This window comes from Lithobates pipiens, unplaced genomic scaffold, assembly GCF_037356315.1.
Source record: "Lithobates pipiens isolate NorthernLeopardFrog02 unplaced genomic scaffold, aLitPip1_a1.2 Scaffold_22, whole genome shotgun sequence".
Classification (NCBI taxonomy): domain Eukaryota; kingdom Metazoa; phylum Chordata; class Amphibia; order Anura; family Ranidae; genus Lithobates; species Lithobates pipiens.
Genome location: NW_027507784.1, coordinates 185,094,750 through 185,115,725, shown reverse-complemented (window position 1 = coordinate 185,115,725; position 20,976 = coordinate 185,094,750). Strand labels below are relative to the sequence as shown.

Sequence of the window (20,976 nt, the reverse complement as noted above, 5' to 3'; positions counted from 1 at the left end):
GGACAAGGAAGAACCAATGGAAACTCAACACTTGTATATTCAAACAACTACAGTTGAAGCACATGAAGGGATTATGACAAGCAGGCAGCCCCTCCTTACACATCCCCTGCTGGGATGTGTCTCCAGACCAGACCTTTTGTTTACATGACATGACCCAACACAATTAACACAGCAACAAGGGGGGGGGGGGGGATACAGCATTACATTACATTATCTCAGTGCCATTTTGTATATGTCTTTATTAGCTAAAAGTACATTGTTTGTGGAATAAAAGTATATATTTAACCCATCCGGGCCAATAGGTTTAGGTAGCCAGGAACGACTCCACAAGCCCAACCACAGATACCGCATTCACCCGGTTCCGATGAACTGGCGAATCTGGACACAAATGTCTGGAGGTGGCATCTTCTCTAGGTGGTGGGAGACTGCAAATAGCCCTCTAAACCCCAATGTTCTCTGCTGGGCCATAGTCTGTGGGTAGGAGGCGAGCCCACAGCCCTTTCCAAAACAGTGACAGTGAGTTCTGTCACAGGGTGTATGTGGATACATATCTCGGCATCATACGAATCTGCTGATCTGACTATCTGATAACATTTTATCTCTTCCTTTGGGGTTATCTTCCTCAGTTCTAACTGCCATTGTAGTAATCCTTGAATTTAACATTTAGCACACCTAAAAAGAAACAAACAAGCAATCCTAGAACGATGATTCCTATGAGGACAAAAAAAAATATTTGAATCCATGAAAATTGTACCATTTCTAAACAAAGTATAATCTGGGTTTGTCATATTTCCTATCATAATGTCACATCGTATACCTCTTTCCCTTCCTAAACCAGGGGAAATTCCCAAAGGCCTTATATTTAGCATGAAATGTATTTTCACAATAATAGAACATTTGTGGTATTTCTAGATATACTGGTATTTTTCGCAGCTTTGTATGGCTTAAACGCAAAATGAAAGTAAATGGGTACCAGGTGTGTGCCTCCTTTTTTTTTTTTTTTTTTTTTTTTTTTGTTAAACTGTCTGACCTATGTGAGCATATCTAACAATTACTCAAATTACTCCTTATGCCTGTTTAGCATGTGTAATTTGTACAGTTGATTTTCCTCTATAGCCTTGACTGCTAAGATCAAGCAAAGGCATAAGAGTAGTTTACTCATCTTTGGAAATTAGCTGTACTTTCTTGCAAAGGCTGGCATGTATCCATGTCACTTTACAACTGTAGCAGTTGTCAGGAACACTTGGTAGGGTCTTTCAAACTCTGGTCCCAAAGATGCTTTCACATGTTCTTTTACTAGGACCCAATCAGCTGGTTGTAAATCATGTGTTCCAGTTGCTTGATCTGGAATTGAATCAAAAACAAACTTGTGCATCACAGTTAGTTATATTAGAGAAGTACTTAACAAAACATCATCATTATACATTACAGCAATCTGATGTGGAAAATACAACCGTGTCTTAGGTGGGCCCCCAAATAAAATCTCATAAGGGCTTGAGTTCTCTGACCTATAAGTAGGGGTAATCCTGATTTTGTAAAGAACTAGAGGTTGTTGTCTTGGCATTCGCTTTAGCCACCGGTCAGGCTTCTGTTCACCTTGAAAACATGTCCGCACACAACAAAACCTATTGATATTGGCCTGATATGGGCAATTAGTTGTAATCAATCTGAAGTCTTTGGAAAATGAAAAGTGGCTTGGCCAAATGTCTTTGTGTTACTCTGGTCTGTTTTCCTGGGTTATTTTTAGCACAGATTATGCAATCCTCAACAAAGTCTTGACATGAATTTCTGGAGTATCGAAACAAATATCCAGTCTTTTATGTTTCTCTCCACTGCCTTAGGGCCATGGGCTAGTTGCATGTTCATCTTCTCTGTTTGAGGTGGGACACATATTCCATTTTCCTTGCTCTGTCCCTTTGCATGATTTCATTCCAATCATCGGGTACAGATTCTTGCAATTTCTTAATCAGTTCTTTACTTTGAGTATTTGTTCTCTTGTTTTCAATCTGTTACGGGCTTCTTATTCCTTTGCAAAATCAGTGATTAGGGTCAGGATTGCTTCCATTGATGTTTCAGCAGTCTTCTTGGCAGTATATGCCTTGACCTTCAGGATGGCTACTTCCTTTGGGAGGGTGACTGCTTCAAAAAGTTCTTTAAACATATTTCCAGTTTTGAATTAGTTCTTTTGCAGCAGTTGTGAATCTTCTGTTCTTCCTTATGGGTCCATAATCATGGACTACTTCAAGAGCATACTTGCTATCGGTGTAGATGTTGGTTGTTTGATCCTTTTGTGGCCTCACAGACTCTGGGGAGTGTTACCGGGTCAGGTATTTGAGCAACAATTTCAGGTGGAATATTGCCTCCAATCTCTTGCTCTAATTCAATTGCTGTCAATCCACATATAATTTCTTCATCTAATTCTCCAACATGTACTTCTACTCCATTGGGTGTATACTGTACACAGGCTTGTAAGTAACTCAGTAGGTCTCTTCCTAATAGGTTTCATGGTACGGTGTCAGAGATGAGCAGCTTATGAAACATATTGTGGCTTCCAATTCCAGTTTGTATTTCCATGAGAGGGGTAGATTTCCCTCCCACTCCAACTGCTAGTGGCCCAGATGTAAGGTGGATGTCTTTTGGTAGGCAGACATTTGAATTATAGTCCGGCAAAGCCAGAATCAACTAAGCATTTCCTGATCTGTTAGTTGTGGAAAGCGTAATGTTACTAAAGCATCTTTACCATCCGTCTCTGAGATGCTCAAATTAACTTCTGTGTGCTCAAAAAGTTCAAGCTGCTGTACTATCATTTTATCATCGTCTCCCTCTTTCTTCTGCTTACATCTGTCAGGCAATCTGCATTTTCTGGTTCCTGAGAAACAGCTACTTGACCATCATTTTGAGCTATAAAAACATCAAGTCTGTTGTATTCTTTTCTCTCCTCTCTAGGCTTCAATGCTACTGCAAAGCCCCTTCAAATCCTTGTTTCCTTATGGCAGTAACATTGTCTCTGCCATGGTCTGGACACGTTTAAAGTAATCAAACATCCTTGGCCTTTTCTCGTCTCAAATCCATCAAGCCACTTGATGATAATTCTACAACATTCTGTCTACTTTCTTCTAGTGCAATGTTTCATGTTTCCTAATTCTTCAAACCATCAATAACCTTATGATTTTTCTCTTCTGTATATTCAGTTTTCTCATTTACAATTTTCTACTGTACTTGGATAAAAAAAAAAAAAAAAAAATCTCTGGCTTCAGATGGGCACAATCTTTTTAAGAAAATATCCGCAAACCGCCTGTTTTTCAACTTGCATAATTCCTTTAACCACTTCAGCCCCGGAAGGATTTACCCCTTCCTGACCAGCGTGTTGCTTTAACTACGTCGCTTTAACTGACAATTGCGCGGTCATGCGACGTGGCTCCCAAACAAAATTGGTATCCCTTTTTCCCCCCCACAAATAGAACTTTCTTTTGGTGGTATTTGATCACCTTTGCAGTTTCTATTTTTTGTGCTATAAACAAAAAAGTGACAATTTTGAAAAAAAAAAAACGCATTATTTTTTTTACTTTTTGCTATAATAAATATCCCCCAAAAATATATAAAAAAAAACATTTTTTCCCCCTCAGTTTAGGCCGATATGTATTCTACATATTTTTGGTAAAAAAAAATTGCAATAAGTGTTTGGTTTGCGCAAAAGTTATAGCGTCTACAAAATAGGGGATAGATTTTTTTCATGGCAATTTTTTTTTTTTTAACTAATGACGGCGATCAGCGATTTTTATCATGACTGCGACATTTTGGCGGACACATCGGACAATTTTGACACATTTTTGGGACCATTGGCATTAATACAGCGATCAATGCTATAAAATTGCGTTGATTACTGTAAAAATGTCACTGGCAGTGAAGGGGTTAACCACTAGGTGGCAGTGTAAGGGTTAAGTGTTCCTAGGGGCATGTTTCTAACTCTATGGGGGTGTGGCTGTGTGTGACACCACACTGATCGCTGCTCCCAATGACAGGGAGCAGACGATCAGTGTGCCGTCGCTAGGCAGAACGGGGAGATGCTGTTTACATCGGTATCCCCCTGTTTTTGAGCTCCATGACACAATTGCGGGTGTCCCCGCGGTGATAGAGTCTGCGGGACCCGCGACCACGGTCACAGAACTCTCGGCCGGCGCGCACGACGGACAATTCAAAGTAAGGTACGGGTACATTACTTTGCCCAACCCTGCCAACGTATATTTACAGGAGCCGGTTGGGAACCGGTTAATATTCTGGCATGCTAAAATAATAAATCAACCAGGTCTTATAAGTGAGTGAAACCTTTTTATGAATTTAAAAGGGTATCCGCCTTAATCTGAAATCCAATATTATATACATTCAATCACCTTGTCCAACTCAGTCAATCTGCCAAAGCATTTAACATGCACAGAAACCCAAATTGATCATAACTCCTTCTGTTATTTGATCAGCTCTGTTTTAGTCTTGGTGTCATTTAATTTTTTTAATTTATGTATTCTTTATTCGGTTTTTCTTTTTTCATACAAAAGCAGTCTGTTACAAATTAATATGAGATCATATAACAATAAAAATTACTAACCTAATATCCATCTTCTATCTTCGTTCGTCTCCTACTGCATTACATAAATAAATATATATTTCACCTTCTTACCCCCCACCCCCCCCCCCCCCCCCCACTCCCTCTTCTTCCTACTACACCTATAAGCTAATATTTTTATTACTAGGTAGTTATTATCTCTTAATCTCTTAGTTTTAAATGGTTCTCGTCCACCCTATTCACTCTATCGTTTATCAAAGCTCCTTCCTTTCTCCTCCTCTTCCCTTCTCCTTCCTCTTACTTTCCCTTCCTCTTTCCCTTTTCCTATCGCCTCCCTAGTCAAGTGGATACCCCATCTCATTTAACCAAGGTCTCCATATTTTCTCAAACCCACTGAGGTTTCCCCTTTGTATATATACTGCCTTCTCCTTTCACAATAATTCGCTAGTTATTTGAGTCCATTCACTCAGTAAGGGAGCTTTCTCAGATTGCCATCTCTGTGCTATTAATTTTCGTGCTTGGAACAGACAACGTATAACTGCCAATGGGGTGTTCCTCCATTCTCCTGGGGTCCTCCTATATCCCAGTATACAAAATTTAAGTCCAGTTTCATCCCAAAGATCTTATTTATGGTTTTGACAACTCCCTCCCAGTAACAGAACAGCTTTGGGCATCTCCATACCATATGTATAAGGTCTCCATAACCTTGGCACCTTGGACAGTTAGCGTCTACTCTCCTTCCAAACAAAAACAACCTCTTAGGGGTATAATAAGCCCTACATACCAGCATCAGATGTGACACTTTTTGTGACGGGGAGACTGATATCAGTGACCCCAGCTCCATTATCCTCCTCCACTGTTCCTCTGATATTTCCCCTATATCCTCCTCCCATCTTCTCTTCCTTTTAGAAGAGTCGGGGTCTATATAAGAGCCATTACCTAATTGGTCATACATATTAGATATGAAACCCCTGGCCTTGTCAGTTTTAGTTATCTTTTGGGGTAAAGGGGTTTTATCCCACTCGGGTATCTGTGTACCAAACTGGGCCGCCAGAGCATGCCGGATCTGTAGGTATCTATAAAATGTCTGTTGTGGTATATTATATTGTTTTTTTAAATCTGAAAATGTCTTCAGAGTTCTATCATCATATAGTTGAATCAATCTAGTTATACCTTTTACTCTCCCATGTCTTAATTTTCCCAATTAGTAATACTACTTGTAAGTTTTTATTATCCCACAAAGGTGTTTATCCTAATATCCATGTACATCCCATCAGTACTTTTGCTAGTCTCCATACCTTACTCATCATATTTGTTATAGGGTTCCTATACTGAAAGGACTCTGCCTCTCTAGCGCCTCCACCAGCGATCCGTGGGGTGTTTGTTAGCATTATTCTCCCACTTGGGTTACCCCCCCCCCCCCCCCCCGGGGTTACAACCCACCAGATGCGGCAGCTGCGCTGCCAGGTAATAATTCCTAGGGTGGGGTACCGCCAATCCCCCTATTTCTTTTGGTAGCTGTAACGTCTGGAGCCGGATCCTCGCCTGGCCCTTTTTTCCAAATCCGTTCCCGAAAGTTTCAATTTTTTTGAACCACTTTTTACATATCCAGACCAGGGCATTATGCAAGGCATATAACAATTGTGGCATCCATATCATCTTGTTCAAACTACACCGGCCTGCCACCGATAAGGGAAGCCGGCTCCAGACATCACAGCTCCTTTTAAATTTATTCAAAAATGGAATTATATTTTTATTGGTGTACTGGTTAAGATCTGTTAAGTATATACCAAGATATTTCATTGCATCTACCACCTCCATTTGTGGCATCCCCAGCGCAGTCACAGCATCTGGAGGGTCAACCCAAAGCAACTCCGAATTCTCCCAATTTATTACTAGACCTGTAAATCTACCAAAGTTTTCCACTAATTTTATTGCCTTTCTAAGAGATTGACCAGTGTCTCCTAAAAAAAAAAAAAAAAAAAAAAAGAGCACATCGTCCGCATATAGTGTGATTCTCTCCTCCCCACCCCCTTTCCTTTGAAACCCTGTTATCTCAGGGTCTTACCTGATTACGGTTGCCAACAGCTCCATTGCAAGTGCAAAGAGTAGGGGAGAGAGTGGGCATCCTTGCCTTGTCCCTCTGCTCAGTTCTATTTTTTTTTCAGAGTGTTCCTTATTAATTCTTACTTTTGCACTAGGGGCTTTATACATCAGTTTGATCCAATCAATAAAAAAAGGTCCAAAACCATATTTTCCCAAAACTGCCCATAAGTAACTCCCACTCTAAGCTGTCAAAGGCCTTAGCCATATCTAGGGATAAGATGGCTCTTGATCCCCTATTTACCGCCGGCATCTGGATATTTAGGAATGCTCTTCTAATATTCATACTAGTAGATCGTCCCTCAAAAAATCCTGTCTGATCTGGGTGTACAAGTTTTTTTTAGCAATTTTATTTAACCTATTTGATAGTACCTTAGCTAGAATTTTGACATCTGTGCAAAGGAGTGATATCAGCCTATACGAGGCTACATCCAAAGGGTCTCTTCCTTCTTTTGGTATCACAATAATAGTCGCCTCCATCAAAAATGCTGGCAGCGCCCCCTCAAGCATCGCCTCCCTCAGGGTCCTGAGCAGCTGTGGGAGTAGGATTTCACTGTATTGTTTATATGTCTCCACCGGAAGACCATCTGGTCCTGTGGATTTTTGGGCGGCCATCCCAGCCACAGCCTGCTGTAGCTCATATAGGGTTATGGGGGTCTCCAGGTCCTCCCTCTCCGCTTGAGTGAGGATTGGAAGCTTCACACTCTCCAAGAAGGCACACGTATCCCCCTCCGCTCCCTGACCTTGTGACTTATATAATTCCCTGTAGAAGGCTCCAAAGATGTCCACTATCTCCTTCCCACTTGAAGAAACCATACCTTTCGTATTCCTAATCATTGGGATAACAGATGGAGGTGAATTGGTTTTCACCAATTGGGCTAACATTCTTCCTACTCCCTCTCCTTCTGCAAAAGAATGCTGCTTATGGAACAGCCGCCTATTTTCCTCCCTTTTTATTATTGCTATTTCGTACCCCTGTTTATTTAACCATATTTTCTGTTTCTCAGGTGTTGGATTCTTAACAAAATTAATCTCTGCCTCTATCACTTCCTTTCTCATACTTTCCTCCCATCTCCTAGATTTTTGTTAAATTTTTGACACCTGCTGAATCAAGATACCTCGGGTGAATGCTTTTAGGATGTCCCAAATTATATTAGTTGGGGCAATATCTATATTAAACACTATAAACTCTTTTAATTTTTTTGGAACTTCTACATTTTTTTTATTAGTTCAAGCCAAAATGGACTTATTCTCCAACCCCCCTGTGATCTTTCCCTCCCTAGACTCAGGGAAACCTTCAAAAGTGAATGGTCCGATACCCCTCTAGGCATATACTCTATATTTCTCACGCTTTGTAGTGCTTCCACATTGCCCAGAGCCATGTCTATTCTGGACAAAGTGGAGTGAGATCCTGAAAAACCGGAGTATTAACATTAATATTCCTCTCTCTCCACGTGTCCAGTAATCCCACTTCCTTCAAAAAAGGACTTGGCCTTGTTGCTCCCATTTCCCCGGACTGGATTCTAGAGGGAAATCTATCGGCTCCGGTATCCAGTACTTCATTAAAATCTCCCATTATTATAATCGGCACCTCTTCCTTGTCTGCCATAAAATCCATAAATCTATACACCACCTCCATTTTAAACGGGGGCGGTATATAGATATTTGCTAACACGTAGTGCTTACCCTCCAGAACACAATACAGAAAAACCCAATTCATCGATACTGGCCTGTCTGCAGGAAAAACTCACTCCCGTTCCTATCATAACGCTCACCCCCCTAAAATAGGATGTATAAGTAGAATGATACTGGTTTTGATACCTCCTATTCTTAAGTTGGGGCACAGTCGATTTTCTCAAGTGTGTCTCCTGCAGGCAGGCCAGCCCAATCCCATGTCTCTCCAGCAAAGAAAAGACTGTCGCTCTTTTAATCGGGTTACCCAAGCCTCTTACGTTCCAAGAGGCAATGCTAAGTATTTTATCCTGCATTAGCTAGATGTAAAAGAATTGAAATAATATAAGAAAGGACAAGAACATAAGCAGTGAAGGCAGTAAGAAAGGCAACCTTATAGTGCACTATTACACCCACGTTCAACCCACTTCCTAATTTACCAATGATTCTGTTTACTTGTGCATTATACTTTAACCTCCATATACACATCACCATTTTAGTGTTATCTACCGTCTGAACTATTTTTTTTGTGTAACAACCATATCTTTAACCTTAATCAACTTATGAAAATTTGCATAAACTATTTCTTTATCCCCTTTACCCTCCCTCTCCACCCACCAGGTTCTACCACCCCCACCCTTCCTTTCTCTCCCAACCCTCCACCTGCCTAGGTGTTCCCTAAGGGGATTTAACGTGGCCATCTCACACACTTCTCTTCCACCCTCCTTTCACCCAAATTTCCAATCTCATTCCACCCTGTCCCCAAAAAGAAAAAAACAGACAATAATAAAAGTAAAGTGAAAAAAACCCACTCTTTTTCCTCACCTCCGTGTCTCATATTTTCACTCTTCTTTTATACCTCTCTCCACTAACTCCCTGTGTTTCTAAATACTTTAACCCCCTTCTCCCCTCTCTCCTGTTGCCCTCCCCTCTAACCTCCTTCTGCCACCTTTCCTCCCTTTCTATCTCCTTATTGCATTGATTGTAACCCCTTATTAGCTTTCAGCCATGTTGTCGCATCAGCCGGAGAGTCAAACATCTGAGTCCCACCCAGCGCTGCTACACGCAGCCATGCGGTGTATAAAAGTGCATATGTGACCTTGTATAGCCGTAAAGTCCGTTTGATTTCCAAGAACTCGGCTCTGCGTCTCTGCAGATCAGGCGAATAATCCAGGTACAGAGAGATCTTTGCGCCATCATAAATGATGTTGCCCATCTCTCTTGCTTTATGCATCAATGTCACCTTATTATAGTTAAAAGAATTTCAACAGCAATGGTCTGAGATGACCCCCAGGGGGTGGGGCTCTAAAAGGCACTCGTGAGCTCGTTCTATTGAGAGAAAAAAAGATGAGAAGCTGTCCTTTCCAAATAATTCTATAAGCCATGTCTCCAAGAATTTAATAGGGTTGGGACCTTCACTTTTCTCAGGTAATCCCATCATCCTGACATTGTCCCTTCGAAGTCTATTTTCTATTTCATCCATCTTGGAAGTTTGATAGGTCAATTGTTTTCTCATACTTTTAACCTCTTGGTGCAGTGGGTGTAAATCATCTTCTACCTGGCTTATCCTTGTCTCTAATGCTGCTGTTCTTTCCGCTGCTCTCTGCATATCCTGTCTTATCAATAGTAGCTCCCCCTTCATCTCTTTAAATTGATCACCTAATTCTCCTAATTAAGATTTACATGCATTTACAGCTTGGAGAACCTCTGTGTTGGATCCTCCTCAGCTAGAGAGCTACTTTTGGAGATAGCTTTAGGCTCACTTTGGGTTCCCGCCTGGCGTTTATTGCTAGTGCTCTTTTGACCAGGTGCCACCACAGCGTTTGAAGATGTATAGCCTTGACTTTCTGTCCGCTAACCCCCCCTGTTGTGTTTTTACTTGTACCGCTTGAGCTTGTTGTATAAGCTGCTCTCCCTTTGTTGGAGACTGACCTGGGGTACGAACATAACGCTCTAATTTCGTTGCAGCTGCTTGCCCCAACTGGGCATTCTTTTCTTTTGAGGAGCAAAGTTGTTGTGCCCCTCCATTCTCCTGTGACGTCTGTTCCTCCCCACGCCGTCTTGATATCTCTGCTCTAGATTACTATAAAAGCACAGTCCCAGACAGTCTCCAAATGCAGGGGGTCAAACATAGCAGGGCAACAAATTACAAATGGAGGAAAAAGAAGAATAGCAGCACACACAAGATTTTTTTTTTCTTTTCACCTCCACCAATATAGGGAGGAGGAGCACAAAAAAAGTAGAAAAAGGAAAAAAAAAAAAAAACCTTTATGCTGGGTTCACTGTAGATATGAGTATCAATCAATATTTCCCATGAGCTTCAGGTGGGGGCGCTGTTCAAATCGCTATCCAGCTATAGCCAATTATACAACCCCTATGCTTTTTTGATAATGTTCAATGTCATACAATAGTTATTACTTTGGTTCACCTGCTGCACAGAGTAGACAGAGCACTCAGTATACTGGTTTTCCTGTTGGTATCAGAGTTCCTTTAAAAAGTTCCTTTAGCAGTTCCCTTAGTGCCAAACTTGATGTGATTTACAACATACCAGTGCATACCAAAGCATAAGTCCTTATATCAAATCAGCCACAGATGAGGTAAAAGCAAAAGGTAGCCTACAATGTGCTCCTCTTCCTCATACAGACAGCCTCTGCTTCTGGCACAGTTGATTACCTCTGCATTAATCTGCTCACCACACATACCTCCAGATTTCTCCCTCTCTGTTCTCTCTCCTCTTCCAAATGAGGGGGGGAGGGTGTCCCTTCCCAGGTGTAGCCAAGCCTCCAGGTCCCTGCTCCACACAGCGTCCCGCCGTGAGCGCTCAGCCCACACACTGTTTACCAGTGATCCTCAGATCTTCGGAAGGCTCCGGCAGTACTCGTGGGCCTCCGGGTATCCTCGGCGGCTTGCGCCAGTCCTCGGCTAGTCTCTGTGGCTGTGCGTATCTCCACGTCCTCCGCGCTCACCACCCGATCAATATTAATCAGCAAACGCCAGAATTATCACAGGGAGAGAGCTCTGCAGCATTCACTCACATCTCCTCCTCCCACACACTCTCAGCTGCTCCATTCACATCCGGCCACTCCCCCCCCCCCCCCCAACAGTTCTGGTGTCATTTCTTAACCACTATCCATATCGATGTAATTTCAGTCAGAACTTGTGCCACATCTACCTTTCCGGCTTGAAAGGACCCAAAAGTATGTGTGTGTGTGTGTGTGTGTGTGTGTATATATATATGTGTGTGTGTGTGTGTATATATGTGTGTGTGTGTGTATATATGTGTGCGTGTGTGTGTGTGTGTGTGTATATATATATATATATGTATATATATGTATATGTGTGTGTGTGTATATATATATATATATATATATATATATATATATATATATATATATATATATATATATATATATATATATATATATATAAATTCTCTGGGCTACACACAATAGCGTTCAAATGGCACTCATTACACTTGGCCACACAGGCCTATACACTTGCCACTTAGGCATTAATCGCCACCCAGGCTCACTACTGCAGTCCCCTGGTCACACCTTCTCACAAGTCTCATAAATCTATTGACACCCCAAGCAAAGAAACAAAACCTCAACATTGATAATTATCAGCTCTATTTCTGCAACAGGTAAAGTAAAGGAATTATATGGGTCAAACGGTGTAACATCAACATTACTCTACTCTAATTTACACTTAATTTTAAATGAGTGCTGCCAGCATTGCTGCAGAGGTTGAAGGGGTTGGGGGTCAGCCTGTCAGTGCTCAGACCGTAGGCCACACACTGCATTAAATTGGTCTGCATGGCTGTTGTCCCAGAAGGAAACCTCCTTCTAAAGATGATGCACAAAGCCCGCAAACAGTTTGAAGACAAGTAGACTAAGGACATGGATTACTGGAACCATGTCCTGTGGTCTGATGAACTTATTTGGTTCAGATGGTGTCAAGCATGTGTGGTGGCAACTAGGTGAGGAGTACAAAGACAAGTGTGTCTTGCCTACAGTCAAGCATGGTGGTGGGAGTGTCATGATCTGGGGCTGCATGAGTGCTGCCGGCACTGGGGAGCTCAAGTTCATTGAGAGAGCCATGAATGCCAACATGCACTGTGACATACAGAAGCAGAGCATGAAGCTGAGGGTAAAAGTGATGGACTGGCCAAGCATGTCTCCAGACCTAAACCCTATTGAGAATCTGTGGGGCATCCTTAAATGGACAGAGGAGGAGTGCAAGGTCTCTAAAATCCACCGGCTCCGTGATGTCATCATGGAGGAGTGGAAGAGGTCTCCAGTGGCAACCTGTGACGCTCTGGTGAACTCCATGCCCAAGAGGGTTACGGCAGTGTTGGAAAATGATGGTGTCCACACAATATATTGATATGGGCGCAATTTGGACATTTTCACTTTTCTTGCCAACGGTTTAGACCTTAACGGCTGTGTTGAGTTATTTTGAGGGGACAGCTAATTTACACTGCTATACAAGCTGTACACTCCCTACTTTACATTGTAGCAGTATGGAAAAGGGGGGGGGGGGGGGAGGCATGAGCACAACAAACTCCCAAAGTTTAAACGTGCCGTGCCAGTATATGAAAGGACTGTCTTGATACCATAAATTTTAATTTTTATTACATAACAAAAGAAAAAGGTACAAATACACACATAAATATTAAAAAAGAAGTTACAGAGCCTAAGGATGCTTTATAACATTCATATGAGCGTACAACCAAAAGATAAAAGCATCTCCAAGTCTCTGTTGTACAGGAGAAGCCAATAATCCAAGAAAGAAGTTTGTGCCCAAACTGATAGCGATGTTACTCTCTCTCAACTAGTTTCGCGACCATCAGTCGCTTCTTCAGGAGATGTTTGGGGCATATCTAATTTTAATAGATAATAATTTACAGTTAGGAATAAGTGCAATATAAACAACATAATATTCATTCGTTAATTACAGGGAGTTTTCTCCAAACTGTAACAAACGGGGAGATGAGGCTTACCAACTTTGATGAGGCTTACCCAACATTGTAGCAGTGTTATTTCTTCAGTTTTGTCACACAAAGATATAATAAAATATTTACAAAAATGTGAGGGGTTTACTCACTTTTGTGAGATACTGTGTATCAAAATATATATCTCTATCAATATACTGTACCCAGGAGTTTGATATACAGGGTATTTTGACTGGGAATCAGAAATGAAGCTACATGAAGGGTGGATATAAATCTTTTTTTCTTTTTTTTTTTCCTTCTTTTTTTTTTATTTATTTTTCTTCTTTATTAAATTGGTACTAAAAGGCTGAGACTTAAATTTTTTTTTTAATGCTTATGATCACTTTAAATGCACAATTCTGGTAAATTTAAACTTTCAACTTTTTAATTGTAATGCCTTTATATTATATCCAGTCTATCAGCCTCCAGCTTCTCTGGGTTCAGATGCTGATCTTCACTGCACACTGAGATTTGTAAACATTGAAATGTCTTTTTCTAAATAACAAACATGTTACACTTGCCTACTCTGAGCAATGGTTTTGCACAGATCGGCCCAATCCTCCTCTTCTGGGGTCCCCTGCCAGTGCTTCTGGCTCCTCCTGCCTTCAGTGTCCCTATAGCAAACTGCAAAGTATGGTATACAGCGCACTTGTAGTAAGGTAAACAAAAACTGCTGCCTTTTTAGAATCGCTCACTTCCTTCTCCTGCTCAAGACTACATGTCCCATGATGCATTGCTCATCACACTTTTTTTATTTTTATTTAAACGTTTTATTTGGCAATAAAAAACATACACCTTATTTATGCATTGTACATTTGTCATACCTTGGCAGTAAAAAAAACATGACAGACAAAACCAGACCTGGGTAGTTTAACCCCTTTCCGCCGAGCGTCTGCAGATGTGCGTACTCGGCTTCCGGGGGTTATACCGGGATGATGCCCGCACCTGCCGGAGGAGCGGGAGGGGACGTACCCTCCCGCCGCTCTTACCGGTGCTCCCGTTCAATCGGGAGCACCGATCTCACATCCGCCGCTTCCAGTGGCTGGGCAGGGACTGGAATTAAGCCGTAAGCTTTTAGACCCCCGATCCCTCCATAAAGAGTACCTGTCACCACCTATTACTGTCACAAGGGATGTTTACATTCCTTGTGACAGCAATAAAAGTGATCAAAATGTATTTATTTTTTAAAAACAATTTATTAATTTTAAAATAAAATAAAAATAATTTAAAGCGCCCGCTGTCCCCGCGAAGCAAAGAAAACGCATACGGAAGTCGCGCCCGTCTATGTAAACAGTGTTCAAATCACACATGTGAGGTATCGCTGCGATTGTCAGAGCGAGAGCAATAATTCTAGCACTACACCTCCTCTGTAACTCTAACCTGGTAACCATAATATAAATTTAAAGCGTCGCCTATTGAAATTTTTAGGTACCGTAGTTTGTCGTCATTCCACAAGTGCGTGCAATTATAAAGTGTGACATGTTTGGCATCTATTTACTCGGCGTAACATTATCTTTCACATTATGCAAAAAAATTGTGCTAATTTTACTGTTTTTTTTTTTTTGTTTTTTTTTCGTAAGTGTCCCTTTTCCCAAAAAGTTGCGTTTTTAAAATGCTGTTGCGCAAATACCGTGTGACACAAAATTTTGCAACAATCGCCGTTTTATTCTCTAGAGTCTCTGCTAAAAAAAAATATATATAATGTTTGGGGGATCCAAGTAATTTTCTAGCAAAAAATATGGATTTTAACGTGTAAACACCAAATGCCAAAAATAGGCTTAGTCATGAAAGGGTTAAGTAGTTAATTCCTAGACCATAGGGAAGACTGAACTATGGTCTTCTCAGTAAGCCATATTCCCTAGAGTTATCAGGTGGTGCCTGTGTAACCTCCAAATGTCCTACAATTTGTTAAAATTTAGGTGGAAGAGTTATTGAGCCAGCAATCCAAAATTTTGTGGTGTTTGGCTGGGCATCCCCTATTAATAATATAAAGAAATTTTTTGTATGGGAGACTGTTCCTGACCTCTATTTTCCACTCAGCCATGGTGGGGGAGCTCGCTCTCATCCACTTCCTTGCTACTATTCTTCTAACCACGAATAGTGTTTTGTGTAGAAATATTTTAGTAAACTTATCTGTTTCAGATACAGGGAATTTCCCTAGCAAGCATGGCTTCGGGTTCAGGGTGAGAAGTGAACCCATGGTGTCATGAAGAAAATCAACAATCTGTTTCCAAAGTTCCTGAATCACAGAACAGGACCATATTAAGTGGAAGAACGTGCCCGTGTCTTGTTTTACACATCGGACATGAACTGGAGCCATCTCTTATAATAGCGAGACACACGTAGAGGTGTAAGATATGATCAATGTAGGATATATATTTGCGTCAATATGTCAGTTTTGGGGGCACTGCTTTACAGGTGTCCAGGGCCTCGTCCCATTCGTCGTCCTCCATTGCACCCACCTCCCAGCGTGGTTTCATGTCATATGCTAGTTTCATGGAGGAGGGAGTAATACACATATTGTAAAAGGATGGTATGAGTTTTTGGGGATCCGTACTCTTAACTATGGCTATGATTGAGTTAGGGGATGGTTGCGGGATTACATCTGGAAACTGGGTAGAGAGAGCGTGTCGGATCTGGAGATACCTGATAACATAGTATTTGGGAGTGTGAATTCCTCTTGCAGGATATGAAATGTTTTGATTGCTCCATCCAATATCAAGTGGTGTAGGTATTGTATTCCTCGCGTGTACCAGATTCCTGGGTTGGGAATTTGAGATAATTCAGGTAAATTCCTATTATGCCACAGTGGAGTATAATCGTTAATGGGTGAGATCCCCAGTTTAACCATAGCAATATCCCAAACCCGTCTATATTGGTATAAGGTAGTATGTCTCCCCGCCGAGTGGGTTCCTCGTGCGCCCACTGCTATTTCACTGATGGGGTCTGTGGTATGTTGTGTCTCCTTTGGGCAAAGGAGGACGGTAAATCTTTCTTTGTCAGTTTTGTCGATATGAAATAGATGGGACAATTGGGACGCTATATAATATAAGTTAATATCTGGCATGGCTGTTCCCCCTAAGTCTGTGGGATTGACAAGCGTGCGCCAGGCTAATCTATGCCTGTTGCTACACAAAATAAAGGGTTTAAGAAGGGAGTTGAAGCTTCGAAAGTACCTGAGGGGAATGTATATTGGAGAATGCCACAGGATATATAGTAGCTTAGCATAGTGGGAGTGCATGTTTTGTTCGTTTTTCCTGTGACACGCATAGCGCAGCCTGTTGATTTCAATGGGATGCACTACATGTGGTTAATGGGACCTTTTTATTTTTTGTGGGTTTTTTACTGTGCATTTTGCAGCATTTGCCCCTCCTTTTTCCACATGGAAAAATGGTTGCTTCTGTGTTGCGTCATTAACAATTAATGGCACTGAAAGCGCAACTAGTAATTTTAGGCGTATAACCGTAGCCATACACTATACAATCCTGTACAATCTTTAGATTTTCCACATTTATATAATAGGAGGAAGCACCTATCTAGTCAATCACTCTGTATCCAATCAGGCAGGCCCTTACACTATATAGTTGATGGTAGGTCTAAAGGAGATTGTATGGTGAACGTTAAAGAACCCAGGAGACCCTTCTCCTGTTTTCAGTACTACAGCTCTAGCCACACAGACTGTTATCTTATCTCCTGCACACTTCAACATGCCAAATGAAAGATCGATGCAAAATTAAACTTAAAGGGTAAGTTCACCTTCTTCTTTTTATTTTTTTTATTTTTTTTTCCTAAATTCCTCCTATGTGCCAATATACCATTAATGTACTTGTTTTGCAAAAATATCCACAAGCTTTCCATTATTCCTACAGATACTTCACTGTCTTCATGGATGTTTGTACAATCGGATTGTGTAGTGTATGGCCATGTTTATACACCTAAAATTACCAGTTGCGCTTTTAGTGCTGTTAATTAACGGCACACCAAACACAGAAGCAAACACACATTTTGCCATTTGAAAAATGAGGGGCAAATTCTGCAAAATGCACAGTAAAAAAACACACAACCCACAAAAGCCAAAATGTGCCATTAACCGCATGTAGTGCATCCTATTGAGAGCAAAAAGTTCTGAAGCTTCTTTAGGGAGATTGCTGCGTGTGGGGTAGCCCACTCAGGTGTATGGGCTGCCCTATGTGTGATGAGTTAAAATGCTCAAACGCCTCCCCACCTACCTTTAAAAGAAAAAGAAAAACGCATGTGGGAATGCGATTTCCCACTATGCAGAGATGTGATAGGGGGTTGACAGATGAGTTTCTGTCCGTTCCCTTCTATATACTTGTATAAAGTTGGCCATACACTGCAATTTGATTGTATATTGTGTATTTAGCGAGGGGTGATCACCGATTGATTGCATGTAATTTAAAAAACATGCACTTGGGAGTGGGAGGGTGGATGATGCAGGGTGTGTACTAATGAAGTCAGCTGGTCAACTCCATTCTGTGTCATGACCTCTAGTCTGATCAGGAAGACATTACTAATGGAAACATCTGGATACATGGATTAACACAAGAAAAGTAAGTGACTATATTTAATGGAAAGCTTTGATATGTTTGCAAAAAAAGAACATGAATGCTATATTGGTACATAGGGGGAGCTGGAATTTAGAGGAAAAAAAAAAGTTTGCAAAGGTGGACTTGCACTGCGTACACACGATCGGACTTTCCGTCAGACTTGGTCCGGCGGACCGGAATCCGTCGGACAACTCAATCGTGCGTGAGCTCCAGTTGACTTCCCCCCCCCCCCAAAAGTCAGACGGACCTAGAAATAAAACATGTTTCAAATCTATCCGACGGACTGAAAATCGGGAAAACCGTTCATCTGTGTGCTAATCTGACGGACCAAATGCGACGCAAGGGCAGCTATTGGCTACTGGTTATGGAACTTCCTTGTTTAGTCCCATTTACGTCATCACGTTCAAAACTAACGGACTTTCAAACGGACTTAGTCTGGTTGTGTGTGGCCAAGTCTGTTTTGTTAACCACTTGAGATCCGCGCTATAGTCAATTGACGGCTACAGCGCGGATCTCCTTTTCCGGGACTACGTCTATTGACGTAGTCCTGTGCACGAGCGGCCTGCGCGCCCCCTGAGGGGCGCGCTCTGTGATCGGCGAGTCTACGAGACTCGCCTGATCACCGATCCGTGCAAGGGGTCGATCCCGACCCACTATCGCGTGATCAGCTGTCAGCCAATGACAGCTGATCATGTGATATAACGGAGCCGGTAATCTGCTATTATTCCTCCTCGCGCTGTCAGCGCGAGGAGAAAAAAAAAAGCCGATCACCGGCGGCCGTGATCGGGACATCAGTCTCGATCATTGCCAGCACTGCTAGTGCCCACCTGCAACCATGTCAGTGCCCACCTGCCCCCTGCCAGTGCAACAATAAAAAAAAAGTGCCCCCCGTCAGTGCCACCCAGCAGTGCCCACAGTGCCACCCAGCAGTGCCACCCAGCAGTGCCCACAATCTGCCTTAACAAAGGTGCTGCACCCGTGCCACATATCCGTGCCCATCAGTGTCATCTACCAGTGCCCAGCAGTGCCACCTATCAGTGCCACCTATCAGTGCCCATCAGTCCCATCTATCAGTGGTACCTATCAGTGCCCATCCGTGCCACCCATCCGTGCCATCTTATGTACCCATCTTTGCCCATCAGTGCCGCCTTATCTGTGCCCATCGGTGCTGCCTTATCTGTGCCTATTTGTGCCGCCTTAACTATGCCTATCAGTGACCACCAGTGCAGCCTATCAGTGCCGCCTCATCAGCGCACTTCAATGAAGGAGAAAAATGACCCGTTTGCAAAATTTTATAACAAACTTTTAAACATGATTTTTATTTTATTTTTTTGCATCTTTTTTTGTTTAGCAAAAAATAAAACTCCGAGCTGTAATTAAATACCACCAAAAGAAAGCTCTATTTGTGGGAAAAAAATGATAAAAATTTCATTTGGGTACAGTGTTGTATGACCGAGCAAGCAAATGGTTGCTCCTCAGTCCTGCGCAGAAACCTGGTTTCAGGATGGAGCTTCCTGTGAGTATTAGGCTAGGTTCACATTGCTGCGATGCGGGAACGCCGCAAATCTGCGGCGTTTTCCCGCATCGCATACCTCCCGCCGGCAGTTCACACTGCCCTATGCGGACGACTGGGGGTGTCAATGTTATGTTAATGACACCCCCAGATCCGTCGGCATATCGCAGTGCGATCTGCCGACTCGCACAGGAATCGGATCGCATGGTGTGAACCCCCATGCGATCCGATTCCGTTGCGGACCCAAAAAAGGGTCCCGTGTGAGTTTGCTGCGGGACCGCTGCGAGTTCAGCCATACTATCTGTATGGCTGAACTCGCAGCGCTACGGAGATCGGATGTGATTTGCTGTGCGAATCACATCCGGTTCTCCCCCCGCAGCGGTGTGAACCCAGCCTTATAGAGCTCAAAGTACTCAACCTGTTTCAGCTGAGCTCATTAACACCTCACTGAGCCGAGCAATGTATTACATATACTTTTTTTTTTTTTCTGCCACATGGTGAGTCAACTAAAGGATAAAGTCATGGGCCTGTTGAATGTACAATAATTTTTAATAAGTGTAGTGTCTTTAAAATCTTTGTAGATTGTGTAATATGAATTAATAAAGAAATTGTTATTTTTGTATTTGTGCCTGAAAAGATCATATATCTCTATTTCATATTCTTTGACTATAAATAGGACGTAGCACAATATATAGTAAGGGTGTTATGATTGCCACCCAGGGGCTTTAGCAATCAAATGTATTCTTGAGTCAACTGAATGAGACTAATCTTTTTATTATTACACTTGTGTGAAGCTTATGTGATGCACTGTAATTTTTAAAATTTTGCTGTTTGTACTAACTAATCTGACTAATCTGAGTCACTGACATTTCTGGTGATTACATATGTACTTTTACAATAACCAAGGACTGTAAAATGTTTTTGGGGAACATTTCCTGTATGACAACAGATTTCTATAGGATTGTAGTCAATCCTGCATATGTTTTTTCCGTCCCATTTTTCCTTCCTGTCTTTTTTTTCCTTTTTTTACACATGAAATTACACCTAAAAAATTATGTGACCAAATGTGGCTGGTGTAATATGATAAAAAAGAAAATAATTTTTATTTTTTTATTACAGTTATCTAGCCTTAGTATCTGCTTTGGCATCAGGAGCCGACTGGCTTTTAATTCCAGAGTGTCCTCCTGATGAAGGATGGGAGGATGTCATGTGTTCAAGACTTGGAGAGGCAAGTATTTTTTAATGGAAGAGGTTTTATTAGACAAACAAGACAGTGCAAACAGTTCAGGGTCAGCAAAAATATAAATTGTAAAAAATTTTAATTCTGCCTTCTGACATGGCATTACATATCCTAATAACAATTTAGCCAGTGTCACCATTGAGATTAAAATTCTTGTACAGAGTAGAATACACATACAATACATATTATACCAGTATGCTAAAAACAGTCAGGGGTATGGCACTGATATGAGCAAGTATTCTTTCCCTACCCTATCCATCACTGGTGCATGCTACCAAGGGTAAAAGAGGAGAGTGGGAAAGAACAGAAAAGGGGGACGGGTAGACT

The 20,976-nt window shown here is 41.8% G+C and overlaps 1 protein-coding gene across 1 annotated transcript in view; it reads left to right on the top strand.

Moving 5' to 3' along the window:
* The window catches only part of LOC143924420 (ATP-dependent 6-phosphofructokinase, liver type), a 336,686-nt gene that overhangs the window by 82,444 nt on the left and 233,266 nt on the right, over positions 1 to 20,976 (top strand). The window contains exon 7 of the mRNA XM_077448722.1: positions 20,529 to 20,637. Within this exon, the coding sequence (XP_077304848.1) occupies positions 20,529 to 20,637 (109 nt within the window). The remainder of the gene's footprint in view (positions 1 to 20,528; positions 20,638 to 20,976) is intronic.